General features: G+C 34.7%; 1 protein-coding gene across 1 annotated transcript in view; it reads right to left on the bottom strand.

Annotated features, from left to right (window-relative positions):
- The window catches only part of ADGRV1 (adhesion G protein-coupled receptor V1), a 596,733-nt gene that overhangs the window by 514,205 nt on the left and 55,939 nt on the right, over positions 1–26,589 (bottom strand). Inside the window, exons 6-17 of the mRNA XM_011978020.1 lie at positions 25,554–25,667; positions 23,324–23,889; positions 22,376–22,646; positions 21,680–22,009; positions 15,968–16,144; positions 13,298–13,521; positions 8,536–8,662; positions 8,256–8,441; positions 7,305–7,485; positions 6,437–6,600; positions 5,207–5,330; positions 3,552–3,818 (exon numbers count right to left, since the gene is read on the bottom strand). Coding sequence (XP_011833410.1) covers positions 3,552–3,818; positions 5,207–5,330; positions 6,437–6,600; positions 7,305–7,485; positions 8,256–8,441; positions 8,536–8,662; positions 13,298–13,521; positions 15,968–16,144; positions 21,680–22,009; positions 22,376–22,646; positions 23,324–23,889; positions 25,554–25,667 — 2,731 coding nt within the window. The remainder of the gene's footprint in view (positions 1–3,551; positions 3,819–5,206; positions 5,331–6,436; positions 6,601–7,304; positions 7,486–8,255; positions 8,442–8,535; positions 8,663–13,297; positions 13,522–15,967; positions 16,145–21,679; positions 22,010–22,375; positions 22,647–23,323; positions 23,890–25,553; positions 25,668–26,589) is intronic.

Raw genomic sequence — 26,589 nt, 5'->3', positions numbered from 1 at the left:
ATTTTATTTCATTAAAATAACAAAGGATTACCTGATAACATAAAATACTACTGTCTGTGTTCACTGGAACCACTGGCTTGAGCGTTTCTCTTTACATCTCTGCCTTCAGGCAGCAAAGTTTGATCTGGTTGTACATAGAACAAAGCAGTCTCCATGGTCTGGGCTTGATTCTTTTCTACTCCAGTTCTTTGCACAGCATATTGGCACTGTTACTGCCTACACATTAGGTCTCTTCTCATCACTTCCCTGTGGTGTCTATCTCTTCACCTTTACTCCAGCTGTTGCACAGGGGAGCAAAAGTCCTTCTCATCTTCACTCACCTAACTTATCATTCCTGAGAACCCAGCTCAAGCAACAACTCTTCCAGGAATTCTTCCTTGAATCCCCAGGTTAAGCTAAGTGCCTCTCCAGAGTGCTCCCATGGCACTTTGCTCTTTGTCAATCTATCATAACAATGATCATACTATATTGGGACACACACACACACACAGTCATACACACAATTTTACTATAAGCTCCTTGGACTAATGATTCTTATTCAATTCCATGCCCTAGAAAAATAGATGCTCAGTAACTGTTGTACAGAATGTATTTATTGCTGAACTGATGCAACTAACACTTTCAAAAATAGACATATACAACAACACCTACAGCTAAAATTACAGAAACAAATTATATATAGCAAATCAGCTCATCAAAAAAAATTACACAAATATACAACTGTACTCAACTTCACTTGATAATTCAATGGAAAAAAGACATAAAAATGGCAAATCATTGTGTAGAAAATGCTGACAATAAATAAAGAGCATATAATAAAATCTAACAAAAATGAATAAAAAATAATAAAACCTAATTTTGGCAGGGTTCTATTATCATGTGCATTTGTAATGCAACATGTCCTAGTGGTGCTGAAAATTCACTCTGTTTCTCTGCAAGATGAACTGGCAATATTTAACAAGGCCTTGAAGGATGGCCATATCCTTTGACCCAATATCAGAGCACATGCTCTAAATGATAAGTATCAGGATAAGCAGCCACTGCCAGCACTAGGTCATGTCAGAAATGCTGCCTCTACAGTGTCCCATCATGGGTCCCACCAGTCCTTGATGTTTCAACATCATAAAGGAGGAAAGAAAAGGAGGAAAGAGCTAAGAAAGGATGTATTTAAAAATCACAAGTTCTAGGGATTTTTGTCATCTGAGCCTTCTTAACTAAAGTAATTGGATTCTCAAATGCCATCATTTCTGGAAAAATATTAAAGACAAATGCAGCAGCAGTATGAAGTAGCACACATACCTCAGGCCAGCAACCCAATCACACCTTGTGTTCTCCCTCCCTCTTTCTCTCAAAATCAAATGTTAATATATATTTTTTCCCAATGACATAGTTCACAAAATAAACTAAACCTCTTTTTCAAGCGTCAATTTCTAGCCAGCCACAGTGGCTCACGCCTATAATCCCAGCATCCTTGGGGGGCCCAGGCAGGCAGATTGCTTGAGGTCAGGAATTCTAGACTAGCCTGGCCAACATGACGAAATCCCATCTCTACTAAAAATACAAACATTAGCTGGGTATGGTGGTGCCAGCCTGTAGTCCCAGCTACTGACGAGGCTGAGGCAGGAGAATCGCTTGAACCTAGGAGGCAGGGGTTGCAGTGAGCTGAGATCACACCACTGCACTCCAGCCTGGGCAACAGAGTGAGACTTCATCTCAAAAGAAAAAAAAAAGTCAATTCCCCTACTCTTTACAAAAGGTTAAGGATGTTTTGATTCATTTACTATTTAACCATATTGGTGTTTTTTTCCTAATGATAGTTTAACCACAGTGATATTTTTGAGACAAAAATGTTTACCAGAATCATATTAAGTTAATATACATCATCAAGAACTTATTTCTAGAGTAAATAAATTCTATTAAGATAATATCATTTTTCACACCTGTAATCCCAGCACTTTGTGAGGCTGAGGCGGGTGGATCACAGGGTCAAGAGATCAAGACTATCCTGGCTAACATGATGAAAACCCGTCTCTACTAAAAATTTAAAAATTAGCTTGGCATAGTGGTGTGTGCCTGTAGTCCCAGCTACTCAGGAGGCTGACGCAGGAGAATCACTTGAACCTGGGAGGCGAAGGCTGCAGTGAGCCAAGATTGCACCACTGCACTCCAGCCTGATGACAGAGCGAGACTCCATTAAAAAATACTACTACTAATAATAATGTCATTCCTTCATCGCTTTTCTGTATTTCACAGTAAAACTTTGTTTTCCACTTTTACTTCACTAAAATTATTTTTATCTGTAGCAACTCCTTTCATTTAAATTTTAGAACAACGATCAGATTCACCAAATGTTTTCCGTCTACGTAAGAGCTGACGATGGTTTTTGCAATTGTGAAACTGCCCTTGTGGGTTTATTCTACAAAGTCAAATTTTCCTCACAGGATAATAGTTTTTAGTTTTAACTTTTGTGTTTTCTTAGTTAAGCTATGTGAAAAATGAGAGACAGAAAAAGACAAAAGGAGAAAAAGAGAAAGGGGAATAGAAAGAGAGACAGCAGTGAAGAAAGTCAAGAAGATGGGGAGAATGAAAGACACAGCTAAAACAATAATTAAGAGATCTCTTTCTCTTCCTCAGTCTTTCAGTCCAAAAGGCACAAGGTGGAACACAACGTTGGCATTACACTAGGGGTGGCAGATAGGGCATCACGGAGCCCCGATGCAAACGTTAGAGCTCATGAGGGCATCTCTGTGGGAGAACACACGTATTTAGCTTGATAGGGCATCATGGCGACCCGATGCAAACGTTAGAGCTCATGAGGGCATCTCTATGGGAGAACACACACTAATGTATTTAGGGTGATAGCGCATCATGTCTTTAGCTTACTCTCAAAAGGTTCAAGGAAAAAAAAACTCCTTGTACTGTTAAAAGAATAAAATAAATATCAAGAGAAGCCATAGGCCTTTCCAATTTACAGAAAGTAGAGCCAAAACATTCTCAAATCCCAAAGAGTAGGGTGAAAACATCCTGTTTCATTTATAGTATGGAGAAGAAGGACGAACACATCTTTTTCCCTTGCAGATTGTCATTCATTTTGGCCATGGCTCCAGAGAATTATCAAACAGTTGAGGTTAGCTGCCTACAGAATTAAGCTTCCCAACCAAGTATGCCAGCACCCTGCTCCAAGGAAACTGCTACAGGATACCTATCCCTTAAGTCGCTGGGTGACTAGGCAATACCTAGAAAAGCCATATTCCCAAGGCCTGTTACTTTTAGCTGTAAGAATTCACTTACTTATATATCAGAATTTTCTATTTGTGCCATATTGTAAAGAAAATGTTAAAAAGGATGTCATAAAGTATATGAAATACATAAAGGTTCAACACATATATTCTTCACCCCATTTCTCAAGAAAGCAATGAAATAATTTTGCTCTTGAACTGTACAAATACAGTTAGGCCCTACTTGTCCTCATTATTGGACTGTAGTGCTTAATTTCATCTTATTAAAGCACTGAGACAGATATGCCACACAAAAAAGTATAATTTACTTACCTGTTGAATTAAAGAGGATTATATAAAAGGATTCATCCATTTCTGGGATACCATCTTCATTAACAAATATGGATATGCTCTGCTCTCTACTTCCAACCTCAAAAATGAGCATTTCTCCTTTTTCAACAGGAATGAAATCTCTCTCTCGTGCAGTAGCCTTCCCATCCATGGTAGCGTACTGGACCGTGCAAGTCACATCAACAGATCCATTTCTGAGAACTGTAAAGTTGGCAGTCTCACCTTCCTGAACCCTCACTACACGAGGTTCTGAAATATCGACAAAGAAAATACGTGAGCTTTTCTGATTCCACCACATATTTTCAGATCACATTGTGCTTCTCCCTGCCCTCCAAGAGAGACACCTTCTACTGTGTCTTTGCCAAAATAATTAGCTCTGTTCCCAACTCTGACACGAGTCCCCTCTGATTACTTCAACAGTCAATGGCCGTCCTCTTGCCTTAAGTCCTACAAAATCCATTATCTTCAACATCGAATTTGTCAGCAAATTGTATGCTATTTCAAATCCTCTGCCTACTATTTCATAAACCTTATTTCCAAGTTGAGGATGTAACTTCCTTGAGAACAGGCCCAGAGAGCTTATGTTTTATATTTGTAGCAGCAGTTACCAGAAGGCTGAACATAAGGTTAATTCATTAAGTACACATTAACTGAAGGTTAAGAATACAAATCAGGCTGGGCGCAGTGGCTCACGCCTGTAATCCCAGAACTTTGGGAGGCCGAGGCAGGCAGATCACGAGGTCAAGAGACCAAGACCTCCTGGCCAACATGGTGAAAACCTGTCTCTACTAAAAATACAAAAATTAGCTGGGAGTGGTGGTGCCAGCCTGTAGTCCCAGCTACTCAGGAAGCTGAGGCAGGAGAATCACTCGAACCCAGGAGGCAGAAGGTGCAGTGAGCCGAGATCACACCACTGCACTCCAGCCTGATGACAGAGCGATACTCCATCTCAAAAAAAAAAAAAAAAAAGACAGAAATAATACAAATCAATAAAATACAAAAGGCTACAAAATTCCTGCATTGGGTAAATTAATCCATATATAGCTGACAAAAAGGATTCAAGAAAGAGTTACACATCAACCATTTCATAAACAAAACCAAAAGATGCCTCAGGTGGCCAAAGACAGTTCTAAAGAAAGCGTTAAAGTGGCGAAATGAAGAAATTTTAATTAATATTTCCCTTAAATATTAGTTTAGTTATTATAGTACATGGCTATCCACTAGGCACAATACTCAGGTCCTTCTAATACATAATCTAGCCCTGAACCAGCTAGACTGTGTTATTTGAAGAAATCACATGGAGAAGTGTTCTTTTCTGCACAAAAGAAAAAAAATACCTAGAAATTTGAAATGGGGAAAAAGATAACAAAACAGTACTTATTTTTTTTTGCTTCAAAAAGTTTTGAAGTATTAGTTAAAACTTCAAATTAAATAACAATGTAACTCGAATGAATTACAAAATCATCTTTAAACAAGCATCAGTTGTGCTTTATTGAAAATGTTCAATGAAAAAAAATTGCTAAATATATGTATATAAATGTATGTATGCATGTGCATATATATGTGTGTGTGTGTGTGTATATATATATACTGTTTAATAAATATGTGAACTCATTCAAATAAGATAGCAATACCACCTGCAAAATAAATGGGGTCATCATTTCTTCTAATTCTCAGAGTTGCAGTTGTTCTATTTCCCACTTTAGCTCCTCCAGTGGCATTCAGTAAGAGAACGGTAAATTCTTCCATTTCTTCTGGAATCTTTGGAAAATGTTACATATTTTAAGTCAGGTGACTTATACACATAAATTACATTATATATTCTTAAATTATTGAGTATTTTTTTTTAAAAAAAAAGCACCATTAACACTACTATTATTCATTTCCTTTTCGGAGGCAGAACTTCCCCTAACATATTCAGGTAAGACTCAGACCCCCCAAACAATAATTTTAATGTGCATTCATACAAACAGCCATTTCATTTAGACTAACTATGAAATTTAATGGAAATATAGATATTTTGCCTTATATAAGCTAAAAACAGATATACCACAGAGGTCATATTATTTCTGCAGGAAAATGGGAAACACATTGATTTTTAAGATGAAACATAAAAATAACTTTTTGAACACTTAGAGCAGTTTGTCATAGTAACTAAAGCTCAGCCAGCTCACAAAGGCCTCTTACAAACCTCACTGAAGTTTCACCTGCATGAGTCATAAAGGCCTCACTCCATGTCCTAACAAGATTTGATTCCCCACATTTCTGAGCCTACATGGATCCCCAGGTGGACACTGTTTCTTTTTCACGTCATCTCTGTGAACTGGTGCTCCCCTCCCCCTAAAACAGAAAGGTGTCAGAATTTTGTCTCTTGAGGAATGGGTCTGAGGGAAAGGGGACTGGTCTCCATATCCGTTCTAAGTGTCACTCTCCTAGGAAAGGTTCACTCCCTGTTGTTACTACGATCTTTCTCTTTACTATCAGTAAGAAGAAATGCCATGTTTGGTCCATGACTCATGCGACCCCGTGTCCTGATGCTGAGACTGCACCACAGGACACTTGATAGCTGACCTTGCCTTCAAAGGGACTAAATACAAGCCAAGGGCTTCGCCTCTCCAACTAAGAAGCCCTGATACTGGATACATGAGCAGTGTCACTGACCACTCTCAGTTCTAGAGTTCAACATGTCTTCAGGGGGACCAAAACGTAATACTGCTCTTTTGGCTTATGGTCAGACACTGTCACACCTGAGTTCTTTATCACAAACTTTTATCACAAAATACGTTATCACATGTTTAATTATTTAATCAAAAATAATTACTGATCAACTACAACAAGTAAGGCAGAAAGTTATATGCAACATTTACCTCATCTGGAAGGGAGTAAATGGTAATACTTTTTGAAAATTCCTGATCTCCAAAGACAATAGTCCCTTGTACAGGAAATACATCTTGTGTAAAGTCTGGACTGACCAGCCATGATACACTAACATCACCAAAGTTGCCTCGATTTCTTACTACATCATAAACAGCTGTGAAATGGAAGCATACATAATATATATGAACACATACGAAACTTTAAAATGATGAGTAAAGAAATTTGTTAAATAAACAAACATAAAAACAACAGCTCTTTTTAGTAACTGCCAACTATTTGCTTAGCACAGTTTTTAAGGTACATATAAAAATATATTAGCCTGTTCCTCCCTCTGTAGCTATATAATTAATTAAATAAATGGACTCAATCTATTCTAGTTTGGGATTTTAGAAGTCAGTCGGAATGGGAAACAGAAGGATGATGAATTAGACACACCTATCATAAAGTCCCGTAAAAATATCTGCTAAAAGCAGTTACAGGAAGCTGCATGCTCAAGTGCGATTTCCTTACTCAGACAGACACTGCTCTAAAAATAAACTTTATAATTTCCTGTCAGCTCAATAGTTCCCTAGCAATACTTCTTAGTTTTAAGGTTCTTCCTATTTGGATGGACTCATTCTTGAGTGTTTGAGTTGCACTGCATATGCTTAAATGGTATCAAAATATAACTGAAGTCATCAGTATCATCACAATACTATGTAAGAAATAAAAATTGTGGTCCTAAATATGATTCTAAAATATTCTGCACTATGTATAATTTCTAAGGCAGGGTGAGCAACTGTCAATAACTAGTTACTAAAAAAATTATATTTCTTCTTCAGTAAACAGAAATACAATAGAAGACACAGAATAAATTACCACTATAGATATCATCTCCTTTGCTTTCATTTATCATCACAATTAGACCATCAGAAACAAATTCTATAATCCCATGAGGATCATCATTTTTCAGAATCGTTATATTGACAATGGTGGCACTTCCCAACTTGCTTTCCCGGTCTCCGTGGCTGCTGAGGACCACCCAGTAGTGTTCATCCAACTAAAATGAATGTGTCAAAGTATGGAAATTATAAAGCTGACATTTTCACAACAAATTAAAAAACATAAATATTCAAGATTATTAATATACTCAAATTTTCAGAAGCATATAACTCACTGAAAGGACAAAAGAGGTGATATTATTTCTTTTAAAATTAACATTCTCCTATCAATTAAGAGAGACACCAGAAATACGTATACATTGTCCAAAAAGAGAAAAAGAGAAACAATGATACTACTCTAAAATGGTAAGAAAAGTGGATGTCATCACCGATGATCTAGTCATTTAAACTTACAAAAGTGAATAAAACTAAATTAATTTGAGAGTTACACATGTATTGCTGAGTAAGCATAACGGAACTATACCTGGTTCCATTAATATGAAACTCGAATTTCTTTTTTTCAACAAAGTAATGCTATAGCAAAATTTCTTCAGTTTAAAACCACATCATTAAAAGTTCAGTCAATACATATTACCTAAAGGAAGCCTTAACATGAATAAAGCTAAAAGGAGATGAAAACTGATCACACACTGAAAGTCTAAGACTGTTTGTTATTTCTTTATGTGGGGCAAAAATACACCATTCTAATTTGAATGAGTCTTCATTTTTTAATCTTTTGTTAAAAATTTTCCAAATCTATGTACTTCTCAATCTTTTCTTGCCCACCTCTTTCTTGTCTCTTTGCCAATGTTCAAAATACTTATATTCATAATATACCAAATACTATCAATCTTACAGAGAAACACAAAGAAAAAATAAAATCCCATACCTCTGGTATCCCATCCAATCTTGCTAGCAAGGTGATCACTATCTCCCTTTCTCCAGGTTTAAATTCTAGTACTCCCGTGTTTCCATAGAATTCATTACTATCTCTTGGCTCTACTCGATAGTGTAGAAACTGCTTAACAAGAGACCCCCTCGATCGGATGATGTGGAGCTCTACAGATTCTCCTTCCTTGAAAAAAAAATCCGCAAAAGTTCAAACCCTTTGAGATCATTCTTCTAAAGTTGTGAGCACAGAATAAATGGAAATTTTTTTTCATACTTACTTTTATAACATAGGGTCCTCTGGAAGCAGGAGAAAATTCAAAAACTCCCCCAGGGTCATCATTTTCCAAAATAATTAGGTCACAGCTAGTATATCCAGATTTCAGCACTTGGTTTTCCACGTTAACCCTAGAGAAGTCAGAGGGAAAAATAGCACCTGCTACTTCCAGTTTTACTTCTGAATTTTGCAGGCTTTTAAGGCAATATTTGCAACTCTTCAGGATTAAGAAAAGGAAGGCTATGAGGAATTAGACCTTAAGTGAATTTACGTGTGTTGAAATCATTTAAGATCAAAACAGTTTGACTCCTAACAGTTATGAAAGAACTTCTATTTCTGAATTCATTACAGCTTTTTTATTTGATAAAAAGCAAACACTACATATGTACACCAAGAATACTGTAACTAAATGTCATCAATATATTTTATTTAAATAAAGTATCAAAATTTGCAGATTCGATTCCAGTTTTAGACAAATTTAATTTGTAACACGTAGTTAGAAGATATCTTAAAACAAAATTATGTTTCAATTTTACATACACTTGAATTTATTTTTAAAACTCATTACATAAGATCATACTAACTGAATAGAGCACATAATAGCTGGATAACTAAATGGACTACAGCAAGCCACGTTGATAAAAAATAAACACAATTGTAATTACATCTTAGGAATATGTTGTGGCTTCAACTGTCTTCTATTCTCCTTAATTTTCAACCTGTGCTTTTTTTCTTTTAGTATAAAAGAAAATGTAGGGAATATAAGAAAAAAAGAATAGAATAGATCTGAGATGCATGACATGTTATACCAATTCCTATGTATCTCCAAAAGAACATATTAAAACAATATGCTTTTTAAATTTCTGGTTTTAACATTCAGAGCATAATTAGAATGATCAAAGGGACTTGGACTGCAAGATTCTGAGAGTTAAAAAGCCAGCAGGCTCTTAAGAATTATCAATCCTGCAAGCTGCTCTAAACCTTGCCAAATGTCACATCCTATTGAACCAAAAATATATTCATGCTCAGACCACAAATCACAATGAAACCACAATTCATAAGTAGAAATATGTAGAAGAAAAGCTCACTTCCTATTTAACAGAGAATCTGAATTGACATCCTTCCCTAGTTTTTAGAAATCTGATAATATCTAGCATGCTAGTGACCACAGAAGAGAGAGTCTAAATAATAGGAGAGTTATTTTATACTGTTAAAACAGTCTTATGATTTTCATAGCAAATTTATCCATCGTTTATATCAATATCCTCATTAATTAAAAGTTATTATATCCATATAAGCTAGGAAACAAAAAACTGGCTCAGAATGCAAAATATAAAAATCCATTCTGAACATTAAATAAATTTATTTTTAAACTTTCTTAAAATATGCCACCCTTACGTGAAATGTAAATTCTGAAAAGTTCTGTATACGACTCTGAGATATAAGCAAGAAATTGCTTAGATGCACTCAGAAAACCAATGGAACCGTTCAGTTAATTGATTGCTAATTCTCTGTTAAACAATCTACAAGATTCATAAAATATGTTGGGTAAAAATTTCAGAAGTACAGCACAATAATTGTTCTTGACGTTATGTGTACCTACAAGGAAATTTAAAAAGTTTAAGTTCTTCTTAATGTCATTACACTAATTCTCAAATTTCAAAATATTTTAAGTGCATTCACAGTGCAAAACTCTTAGGACCAAAAATAAATAAACACCTTTGTGTAAGCTCCCCTTATCATTAGAAAATGAAACTGCACACAAAGCATGCACAGCCAGGTGGACAGGCAAAATTTCCCAAGACCTGTAATCATGCAGAACAGCAGCCTTGTCCAAAAACAATCACTTGCAAAACAAAATACTGAATCACCAAAAACAAGGTATTATTTTGTACACTTACCCAAAATACACGACAAACCTTTCAGTTTCTACCCTGTCAACACAGAAAGAAGTGTGGGAGGGGGAAAACAGGAGGCAGGGCACCATTTGCCAAAATCTCACTAATACTGCGAGAAACTTAGAATGGCAAGGGAAAAATAAAGCTAAAGAAAGGTTTCCTTTTTTTCCCAAGAGCTAGTAATGCTGGTTTTATGGGAACTCTGCACCCTGGATTCTTCGCTATTGACAAATGCTAGCAAGAGCTTCAGCAGTTCCCACTTATGGAAGATGACCCCATGGCCAGCAAGCTTGTCAAGACCCATTCAAAACATTCCTTTCCAGGCCTCCTCCAAGGCGCTTGTGCCTGCCAAGCACTGTACAGGCTCACAAACCGCAGCAGCTGAACAAATTTCTTTCAGCCCTGCTTATAATTACTTAGTAGCTTTAATTAGGTTTTTAAAATATAAAAACCTCTCAGATCTAAAGCCAGTTATTCTTTGAGTTAGAAAAAACAAAACTGTGTAACTAGAGAAATCTATACCTATATCACTTGCACAGCAATATACTAAAGAAGCCATATCATTATATCTTTTAATTACGTCAAATATTACTTAAATACAACTTTTATCGGGAAACCAAAACACTTTTCCAAATCTGCAGTGTATTCCATTTTCAAACAGCCTTGAAAGCACATGTCAAATGTAGAGCCCTATAGCTTCATTTTCAAAATCAAATGCACCATTTATAAATATAGGGTTATATACCACATATACCAAAATTTTCCTGAAATAAACTGGCATAATGAAATTGTTCGTGATCTGAGGAAAACTAAATAGAATATTTTTAACCAGCATGGTATTTGAAAGCACCACAGGTTTTTTAGTACCAGGGCAACTTTTGTCTATATTGAGTTGAAATAGAGAATCTGAACTCGGATTTGACATTGAGAGAAAATTACAAACTGTTATCACAATAAACTGTTAACTATTTTTATTGCAATATTGTATTGTGATTTATTGTAATCACACTTGCTAGCATTCATTTATTCTTTCACTCAAGTTTCATTAAAACTGCAAAACTAAGAGGGAGTTTTTGATAAAATATGGTATCTAGATTTTATTTAACTAAATGTCCTTGAACATTCAAATGTAATTTGCTCATTCTTGTTCACACACAAATGAGATAATACAAGTATGCACCAATTATTAATCAAATTAAAACATTTTAATATATGTATGAACTAACTTCCTCTATTTGAAAAGACCCAATAATTTCTGAAATTTTCTACCTCATGATTTGTACTTCCTTATGTACTATTTTTACCCACAGGAGAAAGAAAAAGAAGAACAAAATAAACCCTTAAAAATTATACTTAATTTCAAATGTTACCTAAGATTTAAAAATGAATAGTTTGAAATAATATAAAGAATAGTCACTATCAATTTGCAGATGGATAATCGAAATCATTCTTTAAACATTTAGTTGAGAGTAGAAACTGTCAACTAAGCTAACAAAGTTTGTATGGATTCCTACAGCATTGGTTTATCATCACTGTTTCTGTTTCTTTAGTTGTTTTCAAGATTGTCCACTGAATGCTTACACCTTACTTAAGGAAAAAAAATTTTTTTTTAAATTTCCAATTTACACTGCATTATATTTTACTGATTTTTTTTATCGTATCAAACACCTTTTCTTAAGAAAAGGTCTGAAACATACATTAAAACCATAAGTCATCTAGACTCTGTGTGTGTGTGTGTTGTAAATTGGTTTTTGCTTTTTGGTTTTTTTGTTTGCTTGGTATTTTGGTTGTTGTTTTGTTTTACTCTTTATGTAAGAAAGGAAGTAAACACAATGTGGTTTTGAAAGAAAGCAAAAGGAACAGTGGACATTCAATAATTTGTTGCCTACATTCTATACTTTTCTTTCACATAAAAATAAAAATCAGTTACTCATCAGATTTTTAAAAATGTGTTTAGACAAAACACCTACAAAGAGAAATATATAAGATACTGATATAGAGACATCCAGGGATTATATAAAATAATTTTTACTACTTTAGTCTTGAATAATGTAACACAAAATGTCCCTTGAATTTATCTGTGAATTTTATTGTTTCTAAACATGAATTGCACAAAACCCTCCAAAAGTCACAGTAACCTTCTCTAATATGAATCAAGTTTCATATAAAGAGACTTGTGTCAGGGATAAGACTGATCCTAATTTTTTAAAATTATGAGGTCATTAAACACAGTATTGTATATATTTAGAAAGGATTTTCTGAACTACTGAAAAAAAAACTCTTTGAGAGACTGTGAAATTTTCTTAATATAAATTACCCACTGAGAAAAGCTAAATCGATTCTTATTAATTATTACTGAAGAGGATCTCTTAATTTTGTGCAATTTTTGATTCTCTGGAAAATAATCATAAAATTAATGTTTAAGATCCATGTAAAAAAGAGAATTTTATTATATGAAGATTAATGCTTTCTTTTTACTCACAAGCTCTAGTCCTCTCTTCTGTTGAACATAAAGCCAGCAGAACTGTTTGCTTAACCTAACGTTTTAGATTTAGATTTGTGCCTTTTTTTTAATATAACAACATATTAGCTATGTTTCATATTTATCTGATACCTTCCATAAATTCTCTCTGCAGTGCTTCTTCACAATGAATAGCAGGGTAAAAATTCACTGAAACATATAATTATACTCATAGTCTAACCAGAAGCCATCAACAAATAACAGAACAGTCTGAAGGCCAGTATAACACTATTTACTTGATTTTTCTTTTTTACTTTATATAGAAAAAAAGAGTAAAACAAAAATCAAAGTTATTGAAGAGAACTCAAACATAAATGTTACTAAACATTTGGTTGTTTTGTTCTTACCTGTCTAGAGAAAGTGTTACAGTTTCATTCATTTCCGGTATGTCATCACCTTTGACAGTAATGTTGATTGTTGTGTCACTTTGCCCAGATAAAAACAAAACAGAGCCATTAAAGGGACCTATATCATCTGGGGTCACTGCTTTTGAATTAAAGCCAGAGGGCTTCAAGCTCCAGTAGACAGTAGCCTGGCCATCAGTTCCATCCCGATGTAAGGGAATGTATACCTTATAAAAATAAAAGAACAGAACAACTTCTTCTAAAATGTATGTTCAGAAATTATATAAGCTTTGGTATTGCTATTAGTTTGTACATATATTATTGTGTGAACATATGTATTCTATATAGAGAAGTGAACTATTAAATGCATTAAAACACAACCAAACAATCCTCTAAGCACGAAAATAACTTTAAATATATTTTTATTAATTTTTGCTAACCAAATTTATATACAAAACACCCCTCACCCAAAAATGTGTCTAATCTGAGTTTTCTTGATAAAAGACAAATATTTAAAACTCAAAGAATTGTGAAAAACATAGAGCAATCTTGCTAAAGAATAAATTTCCATTAGAGGTTCTCTGAAGATAGAATTAACTTACCATCACAATATAAACGAAAAATAAACTTCAGTGATTAAAACTGGAAACTTATGTCATATAAAATACATCCTAAGTGATGGGGGCAAAATTTTTAAAAAATGTTTCTAACCAGTAGGATAAATACCATAGAAATAAAATCAGATATTTTTATCAAGATTCTGGGTTACCTTGAGCAAGTTACTTAACCTCTCTGATCCTAATTTTCTCATGTGAAATAAAGCTAATGATTTCCTATTTTGCAAGTTTGCAGTGAGGATTACAAATTGTTTAAGTAAAGTATCTAGAACAGTGCCTCTCTACAGTATAAGTCAAATAAATGGAAGCTATTATAATAATTCTGAAACAAATTGTATTTGGTGGTTTCATTCAAGGGCAGTACACTTTAAAAATATGTAATAAAAGCATCACTACAGATCATGATGAAGTTTTTTCAAAGGAAGAATATAAAGGAATATTTAATGGTTAGATTACGCTATTCCTTTTATGCTCCTAAAAGAAGAGTATGCTGTTTTATTTTTTCTTTGCCCTTTAAGCTCATCTTGGGAAAAAAAAAGATATTTTCACCATTAATCATTCTGCTACTTCACCTAACAATGGTCATAACCTGAGACTAGTGAGCAAAGATTCTTAGGGAAGACAAAAGAAGTAACAGAGGGCTGGGACCCTGAATCACCTTGAGGGAGTGGGCATCATCCAGGCTGTATCTGAAACAAACAAAGGAAAACTCCTAGTTTTTCTGCTGTTTCCTAAGAGGGGAAGAATGCAGGTCCAAGGAGCCCAAAACTTCCTAAAAGCTAATTTTTCTTAAGGGAAAAATATGAAATGGTAAATTTATAGCTATCTAAGATAAATAAAAGCAATCCATTCCTTAAGAGCAAACTAAATGCTTTCCTGTTTTTAGAAGTGTATACAGAAAAACATGAAAAATCAAAACCATCTTGAAAAATGAAACGTCTCTGTCCATTTATAGACGCTAATATACAATGGAAATTGAGGTCACCATATTTTAACATAAGGCTTTGATAACGAAAACAACTCTCCTGCTTTCAGATCTAAACCTCAACTCAGTTTAAATCAAATTTAAGTGTGGGGGATTCGGAGAAGGTCTTGGACAAACTATGACTCAGGAAATGGTAAGGCTAAAGGAAGAGCCCTCCCTAAGAGAGAAATTCAACCAGGGCATGGTTGAAGGGGAGGGATGGTGTGCTCTGCATGTGAAATTTTTATATGTCTATATGTAAAAATTTACATATATTGTATATATAAAGTAAAAAATTCTTAAGATTTAGCATTCCACAGCTTTACCACCATCATCTCCATCATCAAGCATAAGACCCAAGCTGGCCACCTCACTCCAACCCAAACATATGGAATGCTCAGAAATGAAGTAGGTCAAGCACACCTGTGGTGCCATGTCTTGGCCATTAAGAAAAAAAAAAAAGAAAGAAAAGGTTTATAAGCCAGGCACGATGCCTCACATGTGTAATCCCATCACGTGGGGAGGCCGAGGGAGGTGGACTACTTGAGTTCAGGAGTTGGGTATTAAACTGGGCAACATGACGAAACCCCCATCTTTACTAAAAATAATAATAATAAAACAAGTAGCCAGGAGTGGTGGCACACATCTGTAGTCCCAGCTACTCAGGAGGCAGAGGTTGCACTGAGCTGAGATCACGCCACTGCACTCCAGCCTGGATGACACAGTAAAATCCTCTCTCAAAAAAAAAAAACAAAAAAAACTTTATGTTTGGCTACCACTGTAGTATCAAATGTCATAGAACTGTCTGCAAGCTGTCACATCAAAATATCCTACACTCACTGTGAGCAATTAATTCTAATTTCATTCTATCTAATAATGTAAAACATGATGGGAAAATCACGTAATCATCAGTTACCTATTTCAAATGACATACTGAAACTTTCTTGTACACGGTGAAGCTGTTTAAGATCTGTTAACCCTATAGGCTGATCCTATTTTAAAAACGGTGTTATGCTGATCCTATTTTAAAAATAGTGTCGGTACATTACTTCATATTCATTAGCCCCCATCAGTAAGAAAGAGCCTACTTACCACTTCAGCAGCAAAATCTTCTGGTTCATGCAAAATAATTGGAAGATTGCTAAGAAGGCCAATTTCTCCATTTGCAATGGCTGGAGTAACCAGTAAAGAAATATTGCAGATTTCCCCAAATCTAGGGCTTATGGGTGGGATTGGGGGAATTATGTTCAACAACTCCACAGTTTCCAACTATAATAAACAAAAACACAAAAAAAGTAATAAGAATTGATAGAATAGAAATATTTTTAAAAAGCATAACAGCATGGGGCGACAAAGTAAGCATAGGTAGAGGTCACCAATAACTTGGCAATTTTATTCTCCTCCTCCCTCATTCACCATCCCTTTTCAATCTCCTTCCCTGGCCTCTAGAGCTCTTTCTGCCCCTCAATTATTATTCCCCAGGGGTCTCCCTAAACTCTTTATCTTATAATTTTATGTCTGCTCCTTAATAATCTCTGCATCTCTCCCTCTAATTCCAAATCATTATAGCCAACTGCCACCAGACATCATATAAATGTCACACAAACACCTTACATATACAATATCCAAAACAGAAATCACTGTCCCTGTTCCAGGCTCCTTCACTAGTATCATCGCCAGTGCCACCACCTGCTTTTCCTCCTTGCCACCTACATCCAACTACCTTGACCTTAAAGCCAAATATCAGTCGTACACATCTCCTTCCTGTCTTCCACTGACCCAGACTTCCAATCATCCCCCATTTCCCTTCTCCTCCAGACAAAATTCAGTATCGGAAGACCACTCAGAACTCCATTTATAACTTCATGCTTCTTTACCTTTAAAGAACTTCAATGTATAACATATAGTATCCCTGTAGTTATACACTTTACATATTGCTGGTTTATCATCATTTGATGCATTCCAGATTTTTACTTCCCAACAGGTCTGTAGAACTCTTATGGGTCTGTGTCCTTTTCAGCATTTTCCCAATACATGACATAGGCTTGACATAGACTTGAAACTGCAGCAGCTTCACAATAAATATTTGTTAATTCCTCCCTTCTACACAATCTGAGCTCTATAAGAATTCTGATAAATCACAAACATTCAACGTTTTCAATGTTCTAACTTTTCAAAATCTAACTTCTCAAAGGACACAGTGTTCACTTCAAGAGTGCAGGAATAGGTAATCATTACAGGACTACAAAAACCACAGGGATTTTAAATATTAAAATAAAATGCAACTTTTAACTTAATAAAACATGTCTCTCCCACTCTTTAAAGCCCTCTGTTAGGCTTTATAATATTGAAATGATGACACTAAGTAACCACCAGTAGAACTGTGATTTAAACTGATTTTCCACACGTGGACAGGACTGGTACTGATTTCCCTCCTACTTTGTGATGAATAGTACATGTTAACGAATAAAAGTAAATGTCTTTTTTAAATGTCACACATTTTGCTTTAAAAAAATCACATACAGGAGAAAGACATAAATAATTTTGGTTTTGGTAAATACTCATTCGAAAAAAGAAAAAAATTAGATTGATCAATTTTGACAAGTATTGGCATATAGATGAAGTCACATAAAATAAAACATGATTTTTAGTATACTGCATTTACTTTGCAATGTAAATTAAATGTAAAGATAAAGTCATGCAACTGTCATTCTTTCTAGAGAAAAGGAATATATACACACATATATATTTATCTTACAAAATAGCACAAAGTTAAATAAAATACATATATTTGAATGGTATATAAATATAAGGGTGTGTATTGTTATAAGACAAAGATATTTCTAAAATACACTGGTCACGTATGACCAAGCACATGTTTGTGAATGAACATTCTCATTGCTGTATATTCAAAAAGAGCTAAATGGATAACACTGTGTTAAGTATCAAGAAAAAATCAATATATTTTTACTCAAAACTTTCTAAAAAGAAAGAAATATGTAAGTCATATTTCCCTACACTTCTCAAAAATGTTATACAATTAATCTTACATATAGTATTTTTGACAAATTAGAAAGAAAATATAGACGGTTATGAAATGAACTGATGGAAAAGAAAATGTTCATTGTACATGGCTTATTTCCTAGCCTATAAGCCTTTTTTTGTCTGGGTTCCATCTGCTAAATCAAACTGCTCTATTCATTCATAAAGAATCGTTCTTTACTTTCAAATAGTTTGCCACTGGCACAGCACATTAGTAACCCCATGCTTGCCAAAAGCTGCACCTCAGACTAATGTATTTAGCTGAGAGGGTTACTAAAGAATGAGGAGCGACTAAAGAATTCTCCTTTCTTTAGTTTCATTCAACTTTGCTTGCAGAGGCTGAGGCTTCCTATTCTTGAGTTGCTCATCCATTACGTACTATGAAAACTACACAACCCTCTTATTCCAACCAGCCTTCCAGAACCTACAACTGTTTTGAATCTCAATGATTTATGTCAGTGACTAATAATGCCTTCTTCCCCCTAAGCAAGTGTTAAATTAACTGCACCATAAGACCTATGTTTTTTAACTATATAGAGAGATACATAAAGAATTGAGTCTGAAATTAGTGGTGCACCTTTCTAACCCAGGATCACCAAAAATCAGATATTAATTACATCCTTCTTCAACTTTTTCTTAGTTTTCAAGTGTTATCAAAAATTAATTCTGTCATATTTATATAGAATACTGAGGCAGAGTAGCTAGTATAATATCTGACTCGTACAAGGATGTATTTATACAAGAATTCTCTGCAGCTACTTGGATAGAAATATTGGACTTTTTCAAAAGATTAAAAGTTTAACATAGAGGATACTGATATTGGTACAGATTTTTTATATATATTAGCATAGTTTTTACTGTCTCTATTCATAGTAAAAACTACTTTTGAGGCATTATGAGAAAAGAAATTAGAAAGCTAAAATAACAAAAACGTTCTCTGTAACTCCAGAACAACATTTCTGCATCATCAATTCTCAAAACTTTTTATCACATCACCGCAGCTATTCCACATATGCCAGAATGCCCAGGCCTCCATGAAAGCAAAAGCAACTGTGTAAAATCTTGGCCTCATTCCACTTGTTTTAATAGTCTGGTTCTTGTATGAGTTATAGATGATGCCAGACTGGAGACAAACAAAAGGGAGAACACTAGGCACCAAAACATTCCAAAAAATCCTTGAACATATACTTATGAGAATGTTCTGAAACCCTGAAACCTGAGGACACTGACAGCACAGAAGACAAACAAGTGCTGACATCAAAAAAATTCCATTAAATTCTGAAACTCAACAAATTGTATCCCAGACAGTCTTGAAACTTCAGAAATGCTACTGTAAGTGTGAACTGGTAAAATCAGTATGCATTTCCATATTAATAAAATCAGTGTTTAAAAGCAAATAAATTATGTCATGTTTTTGTATAAAGCCAGAGGGTTTTTTTGGTTTTGTTTTTTAGTTTCTAAATATAGCTCTAAATGTGTTCTGGTGGCAGCATTCTAGTTGTTTTAACTTAACGCTCACAAGGGCCCACGTCATGTGCATGGCCATTTGCAGTATTTCACTTCACAGATCCAGACTCCTTGGCATCCACAAGCCACAGGACAAACCAGACACAATTGTGAATAGAGTCATCTTCCCCATCTTTCCACTCCAAGAAAAATCCAAGGGTCCTCCAGAGAGTGAGTTATCCTCACAAGTAGAAGCACGCATCACATGAAAATTTTCCCACTTGGAGGAGATGCAAGAAAACAAAAATTAATAATAATAAAGGTGAAGATCAGGATCTACTGCCATTAGTGTAGGGCTCTGGGGAAGATGGCAAATGCCTCCCTCTGTGTAGATATATTACAAAAAGGTGTCGCCTACATACTGACAAATCCTACATCCCCACAACAGGTTACCCACTAAGCCCCTTGGACAAGAGTTCTCGAAAAATGCACTAATAGCACAAGTATGCCTGGAGGCTCAGCTTAAAAAAAGGTGGGAGTCTTCAAAATGAAAACAGTCACCCTACCAAGTGCTGACACAGTCTTACAAAATTCAGAACACCAACAAACAGTTGTAAAAAGCTTTCAGAGACAAAGGTCGAGTTATCTAAAAGATAAATCATTTCCTTCCCTTCAAATTTCTCATCTGCAACTCTGGAAGCTTAACAACAATTCCTTTCAAGTTCTGAAGAAGAAATTATTTTAATCTAGAAACTTCTACCAAGCCAAACTATCAATATGAGTATAAAATTTCACATTTCAGGTGCTCAAAGACTCAAAAAGTTTACTTTACATATATAATTTCAACACATGTGTTTGAGGGTAGATATAGTACAATAAAACTACAACATAATCCCAGGCAAGAGATTAAGAAAATTCAGGAGTTCAGTAAAAAACATCCCAGACAACAGATGTAAAACAAGCATAGAAAGCAGTTAGTTTAGCTAAACTCAACATTCAACACGCACAGGAAGATAGCAGCAAGGTCTCAAAAATATAGTGAAGATAACATATAGAAAAGGGACAATCAGAAACTCCAGAGAAAAGAATAATAAATCCATCATAAAAGAAAATCTAGACAAAATATGAAACATACTTAAATGTGGTAAGATTCAAAGAAATTAGTGAAATAGAATATTTCATTTGCTATATACTTCAGTTGGCAAAATGTATGGCAACATAAGATTTTAGCTCTTTCCTTGTCAGTCCATTCACACTACCTGATTCTGTATTTAATTGGTTTACATAATTTAATAAGCACTCTTTATTGATTTTGGAATTTAAGTGTCAAGCAATCAACACATGGAAAACAACAACAGTATCATAAATGAGTGCAGATATTTTGCACTTTGGCCATAAAAATAATATTTTGGTTAGCAGAAGAAATGAAATATGTAAAATGGAAGGATATGTTATGGGGACTTTACTAAACAGTTGAAGGTACAGAGATTCTACCTAGACAAAGAAATTGATTTTTTAGTATATTATTTAAAAGTATTTATAAAATTTTTCTTGGGCCAGGAGCAGTGGCTTACACCTATAATCCCAGCACTTTAGGAGGCCCAGGCGGGTGGATTATCTGAGGTCAGGAGTTCAAGACCAGCCTGGCCAACATGGCAAAACCCCATCTGTACTAAAAACACAAAAATTAGTCAGCTGAGTGTGGTGGCAGGCACTTGTAATCCCAGCTACTCGGGAGGCTAAGGCAGGAAAATCGCTTGAACCTAGGACGTGGAGGTTGCAGTGAACTGAGATCGTGCTACTGCACTCCAGCCTAGGTGACAGAGTGAGACTCTGTCTCAAAAAAAAGAAAAATAAATTCTCATATTACTTTATTTCTGAAATATTTTCCTTGTAATATTCATTATGAAAACACACTTATCCTACAAATCCTATTCCTATGTCATATTTTCCCAAATCAATTCAAAGCATAGTTAGCCTCTCTTTCTCTTGCCCTCCCCTGTAATAGTTTGTAAGTTACTCTATCTACTATGTTATCCATGACAGTCTGACTTGCATGACTGGCATTTCACGTCTGGTGTACTTTTAATGTCACGTAATTAAAATATTAACTTTGGTAAAAATTCTTGTCTTATTTATCCTTATACACCTCAGGAGCAGGCATCATCTCTCTTCCAACTACCTAAATAACTCTTAGTAACAAAATATAAATGACAGCAAAATAACAAAGTCAAAATAATTTTAGTTAATTCTTTCACACAGATTAGTACACTTGAGGGTTAACCAAAATTATGATTATTTTAATACTAAAAGTACCTGTACTAGAAAGTGAGCTCCATTTTGAAGGAATGCATCATTTCTTATTGGTAATTTTGTAGTGACTTGAGTTTTTTGCTCTGGAAAAGTGAGGTCATTTCTCCTCGATATATTTAAGATGCCATCTTTTGCTTGCAAAGGGTCCACAGCTCCAGCAGGAATGTAAAGTACAGAATAAAGCAGCCTCACATCTCCTTTAGTCCCTCCTAGTCTTGTAAAACTCAAGGATAAATGTCGTTCACCTGGGCTGCTTTCAATCTTCTGGTTTTCCATAGGAAAAAATGTTATTAGGCCATAGACATCATCACTATCCTGAATGTAGAACAAAAGCTGCAGATAAAGGAATAAAATATTAAAGTATAGAATTCTCACATCTGAGATTATCAAATTCTGTATTTTCCATGTTATTCTAATTTGAATATTAATATTTCATGTCTAAAAATGATGACTTCCTACACATAATAGAGTAAAAGATGAACCAAAAACAGATTTGGAAATGTTCCTAAATCAGTTTGTGGAAGTTTTTAGAGAGTAAAATTTTTCAGAAGGAATACTGAACAAGAAAACTATCTTTCCAAAGCCAGTGTTTTTCCTGTCCCTTCAAACTAAACATAAAGTTGATGTGTATGATCAAATTCTTTGGTTCTTCTACAGCACAGAAATATTAACAAGCGTAAAGCATAACAAGAGTTATACCTCTGCTGGCTCGCTCACTTCTGCACCTCCTCGGATTGTGTGAGGCAGAATTTGAAGTAGATAAGCTTCTGCCTCTTCTGGAAGATCATCATCAACTACAGTAAGAGGAACTGTTGCCAACATCTGCCCTTGTGCAAAATGGAGAACTCCAGAGTTTGGTGTGATATCTGCTGTTACTGGTGAGGGATCACTGCTGTTCCGTGTCAACACCCAATTCACAGAGACGTTCCCATGGGTACCGCCATTTCTAACCACTGTGATTTCTTCAAATCTTAAATGTTTTAAAAGAAATACATATTGTCACATAGTACACTTTATTTCCCTTAGATTAGCCTTCCCAATGTCAAGTTGTCCATTAGACACTGATAAAAACAGAATCTATGTAACAAAAGAACAACTGATTTGTTTTTTGTTTGAGACTGGGTTATACTCTGTTGCCCAAGCTCAAGTGCAATGGTGTGATCAGAGCTTACAACCTCAACCTCATGGACTCAGGCAATCCTCCTGCATTAGCCTCCCACATATCTGGGACTTCAGGTGGACACCACCACACTCAGCTAATCTTTTCATTTTATTTTATTTTATTTTATTTTTTGTGAGCGGGGTCTCACTTTGTTGCCCAGGCTGGTCTCGAACTTCTGGCCTAAGATAATCCTCCCTCTAAGCCTGCCAAAGTGCTGGGATTACAGGAGTGAGTCACCATGCCTGGTGGAAAAAAACATTTTTAATATGAAGGTGTAGATATGTGAATGCGTCCTATGGAACTACTATACTATAAATCATTTGCATAATTAAATCACACTCCAAATAAGAAAGAAAACAATGAAGCCATGGTAGAAAAAATGACACATATTCTAATAGTTCGTTGTTGTGTCCAACATCACAAAACTTAAATCTTGGAATAATATATTAAAATAATGGTAGCAATATATTTAAAATAAATCATACCTTGATATTCTATCTTCATCAATTATAACTATCCTTTCAAACAAAACACTGTTGAGTGAAAGGACTCCATAAGGTTTATCATTTGGCTTAATGGTGACTTGCACAACAGAAGGGCTTATTAGCACAGCATCTCCCTGTAAGGTATCTTTTAGTAACATAATGTGAAACGATTCAGCAATCTCTGGTATGGTGTCATCAACTATTTGAAATTTCAAGTGAGATTCATGAATAAAAGGTGGAAAAACAACAGTTGTGTTTGGCTGAAGATCAACGAAGTCCAGATTTTGCTGGGCATGTGCTGTGGAATTCCCAGTTGCGATAGCATAACTGATTGAAACCTCATATTCATCAGATCCAATCAGATTTCCATTGTTGTCCTTTCCACGAACTACTGGAATTACGAGTATGTGGTCTTCCTCAGGAACCAAATAAATACTCTGAAGGAATCTCACGGGACTATCATTTTTCTTAATGATGATTTCAACTGAATTCCTAGAGGTGTTTATCTCAGCTCCTCCTTCTACACTTTTCAGTTGAACTAAAAATACTTCATCATTTTCTGGTACCTGTTAAAGGAATATAAACAGAGGCAAAACATCAACAGCCAAAACACCTGGAAAGAAACTAAAGTGTAACAAGTCATTATGTTTCAATACAATCACATAGAGATAAAAATTCTCTAACTGAGGGAGCAAATAGAAAGGCTTGTTTAGTCTCCAATTAATAAAATATTTTCCACAAGTAACTAACGTATTTTAGACAGGAAAAGAAAACGTAATGAAGCAACAGTACAACTAATGAAGTATAAGTATAATGTCTTTCAACCTTAACCGGTCCTTGGATAACTCCAAAGATTAAACAGTAAAAAACTGTCATACATTTCTATCAGTTTTATCAGTTTGGTAGGGTCAGAAGTAGTACTGAAAATCTAATAATACCTAAGAATCTGGAAAGTACGTTAAACATTACATAAAAATTGTTAGTTTTCCTTGTGAATTATTCTTGCTTTTCTCCAAATGGTTGTTAATTCAGGAGTTAAACATGTGACACCAATATATGCTTTTCGAGATACACATCATGCCTCTCTGGAGAAAAAGCTGTAAGAGTCACTACTAGGAAAAATGCTGACACTGTTAAAGTGCAATTTTTGCTTTTTTGTTTTTTTTTTTTTTCCTTTTTTTTTATGCTCCTGCAGAGAAATCTTGGGGTTAATCTCCACAGTGCTGTGTGAGCTTTTCATTCACCACAAACTCTATTTTAGAAATAAAAGTGAAGAAAAAAATGCATACTTTTACCTCCATCAGTAGCAATACAAAAAGCAAAGCTATTTATCTTAAAAATAAAATGTTATGATTTGATTGATCTTTCAAATTTACAATCAAAATGTATAATTAATCATCTCCCCAAATTATAGCCCGTTCAATGCTCTGAGATCTTAAAACAAAAGGTTTTTTTTGCTTGCTTCCAGAACCACAGGAACTAGAGATATCAATGCTTCCAAATATTTTATTTTTTTCAAAAGAAGAACTCTTTTCTCATAATGTCTTCTAATACTCTAATACATTTTTTTTCCTTCTCTTGAGGTTTCTTGTGATTTAGTTTTGGAATATTTGTAGGAGGGCAGAAGGAGGGTTACAAACTCCCAGCTATTTTCTTTTTGTTTTCTTTTCTGGCAAAATTTAGTTTCTTTTCTAAAAAGTCATGTTTTCTCTTGTTTAGCTCATGTGGGGGACATCCTTGCACATTATTGCTCAGATTCATTCTTTTCTTAGCAGTTAAGCTAGCTGTATCATGTATCTCTATCCTTGGTAGTCTCAATGTGAAATATGAAAATAATAAAAACCTTCCCATAAATGTGAACATTAAAAATATCCAAACAAAAGAATATCAACTTAAGTAGAATTTTTCTTTGCTTTTGTGGTAAAATATTTATTCCAGGTTAGTACTGTTCTTGCTCAAAATTGAAAGCACGAACACAAATAGATTATCAGGGTATACAAAATGCTTAAATGTTTGTATTATGTATGGTTGCTAGTTATATTCAAATTCATCAACTTTTAGATGTACAATTTAATGTGAATTAAGTAAGATAAATAATAATAACATGTATTCCAAAATAGTCAGCTATTTATAGCTGAGGTATGACTGGCCACAATACACTAAGTTTATATAGGACTGTGTCCTGCAACACAGGGTCCTTGTCCCATTTGGGTATGTAACATTAGCCAACCTCATCGTCGAGTACTGTCAAGTTATAAATTACTGTTGCTCTGCCAGGGGGAAAGGTGATATTTCCTTTAACTGGACTCAAATCTTCATCAGGGGAATTTGGGCCACCCTCTACCTGAAAAGAAACACACAATGCCGTCAATAAATACAAAATACTTCTCGAGATTGAGAAAGCATCATTGTGATGTCAGCTGACAAAAATCTGAAGTTTAAAGATGTTCTGAAAGAATTACATCATTCTGCCCTTCAAATTAATAGGTCCTATAACATAATTATAGATATTGACTATAACTGCATTAAAGTACGTGGTTTCTATGAGCTGCTTTTTCTCAAGCATTACGTTAAACCTGAGGGGAGAAATACTCTATAAATATTTCTTTTTGGAAGAAAGGGTATTCAAGATTAGTAAACTCCCTCAAGTAACAGAATCAAATGCCAATATTTTCCACTTCACAAGCTGGATGTGAAGATGTGAAGAATGAATAAAATCATTCATTAAAAAAAGCATTTGTTGAGTACTCCATGCCGCATCTCTTCTAGGTACTAAAGATTTAGCAGTGAACAGCGCTAACTCCGCACCATATAGACCTGACATTTAAAGGAAGGGAATAAATGATAAATAAATGAATGGGTGTGTGTTATATGATAATAAGTATCATAGAGAAAAAATTAAGAATAGTATGAGAGAGATCGAGTGCCAGGGAGGGGTGCTATCTGTATGCAGTTATAATCAATATAAAGCACTTACAACAATATATGGCAATATTAAGCACTCCAAAAATGTTACTTATAATTATTTAAACAGAAAACAGGCTACAAATCTGATAAAATAACTTTAGACATCCATAGATAAGTTGAAAACACTCTAACCTGGATGATTTATTCTTTCTACAGCCAATTATTTTCTAATTTTTCCAATATTTATCAGAAAAACTTTCAAAAATTTATTGTCTAAATGCATATTCCTAAGTACCTGAAAAATTGTGTATGACTTCCAGTGTAGAACTTGCAAGACTACTGCATATTTAGTTAGTGTT

This window comes from Mandrillus leucophaeus, unplaced genomic scaffold (assembly GCF_000951045.1).
Source record: "Mandrillus leucophaeus isolate KB7577 unplaced genomic scaffold, Mleu.le_1.0 Scaffold187, whole genome shotgun sequence".
In the NCBI taxonomy this organism is placed as follows: Eukaryota; Metazoa; Chordata; class Mammalia; order Primates; family Cercopithecidae; genus Mandrillus; species Mandrillus leucophaeus.
The sequence above is the reverse complement of the archived record's forward strand: the minus strand, read 5'-3'. Positions and strand labels throughout refer to the sequence as shown.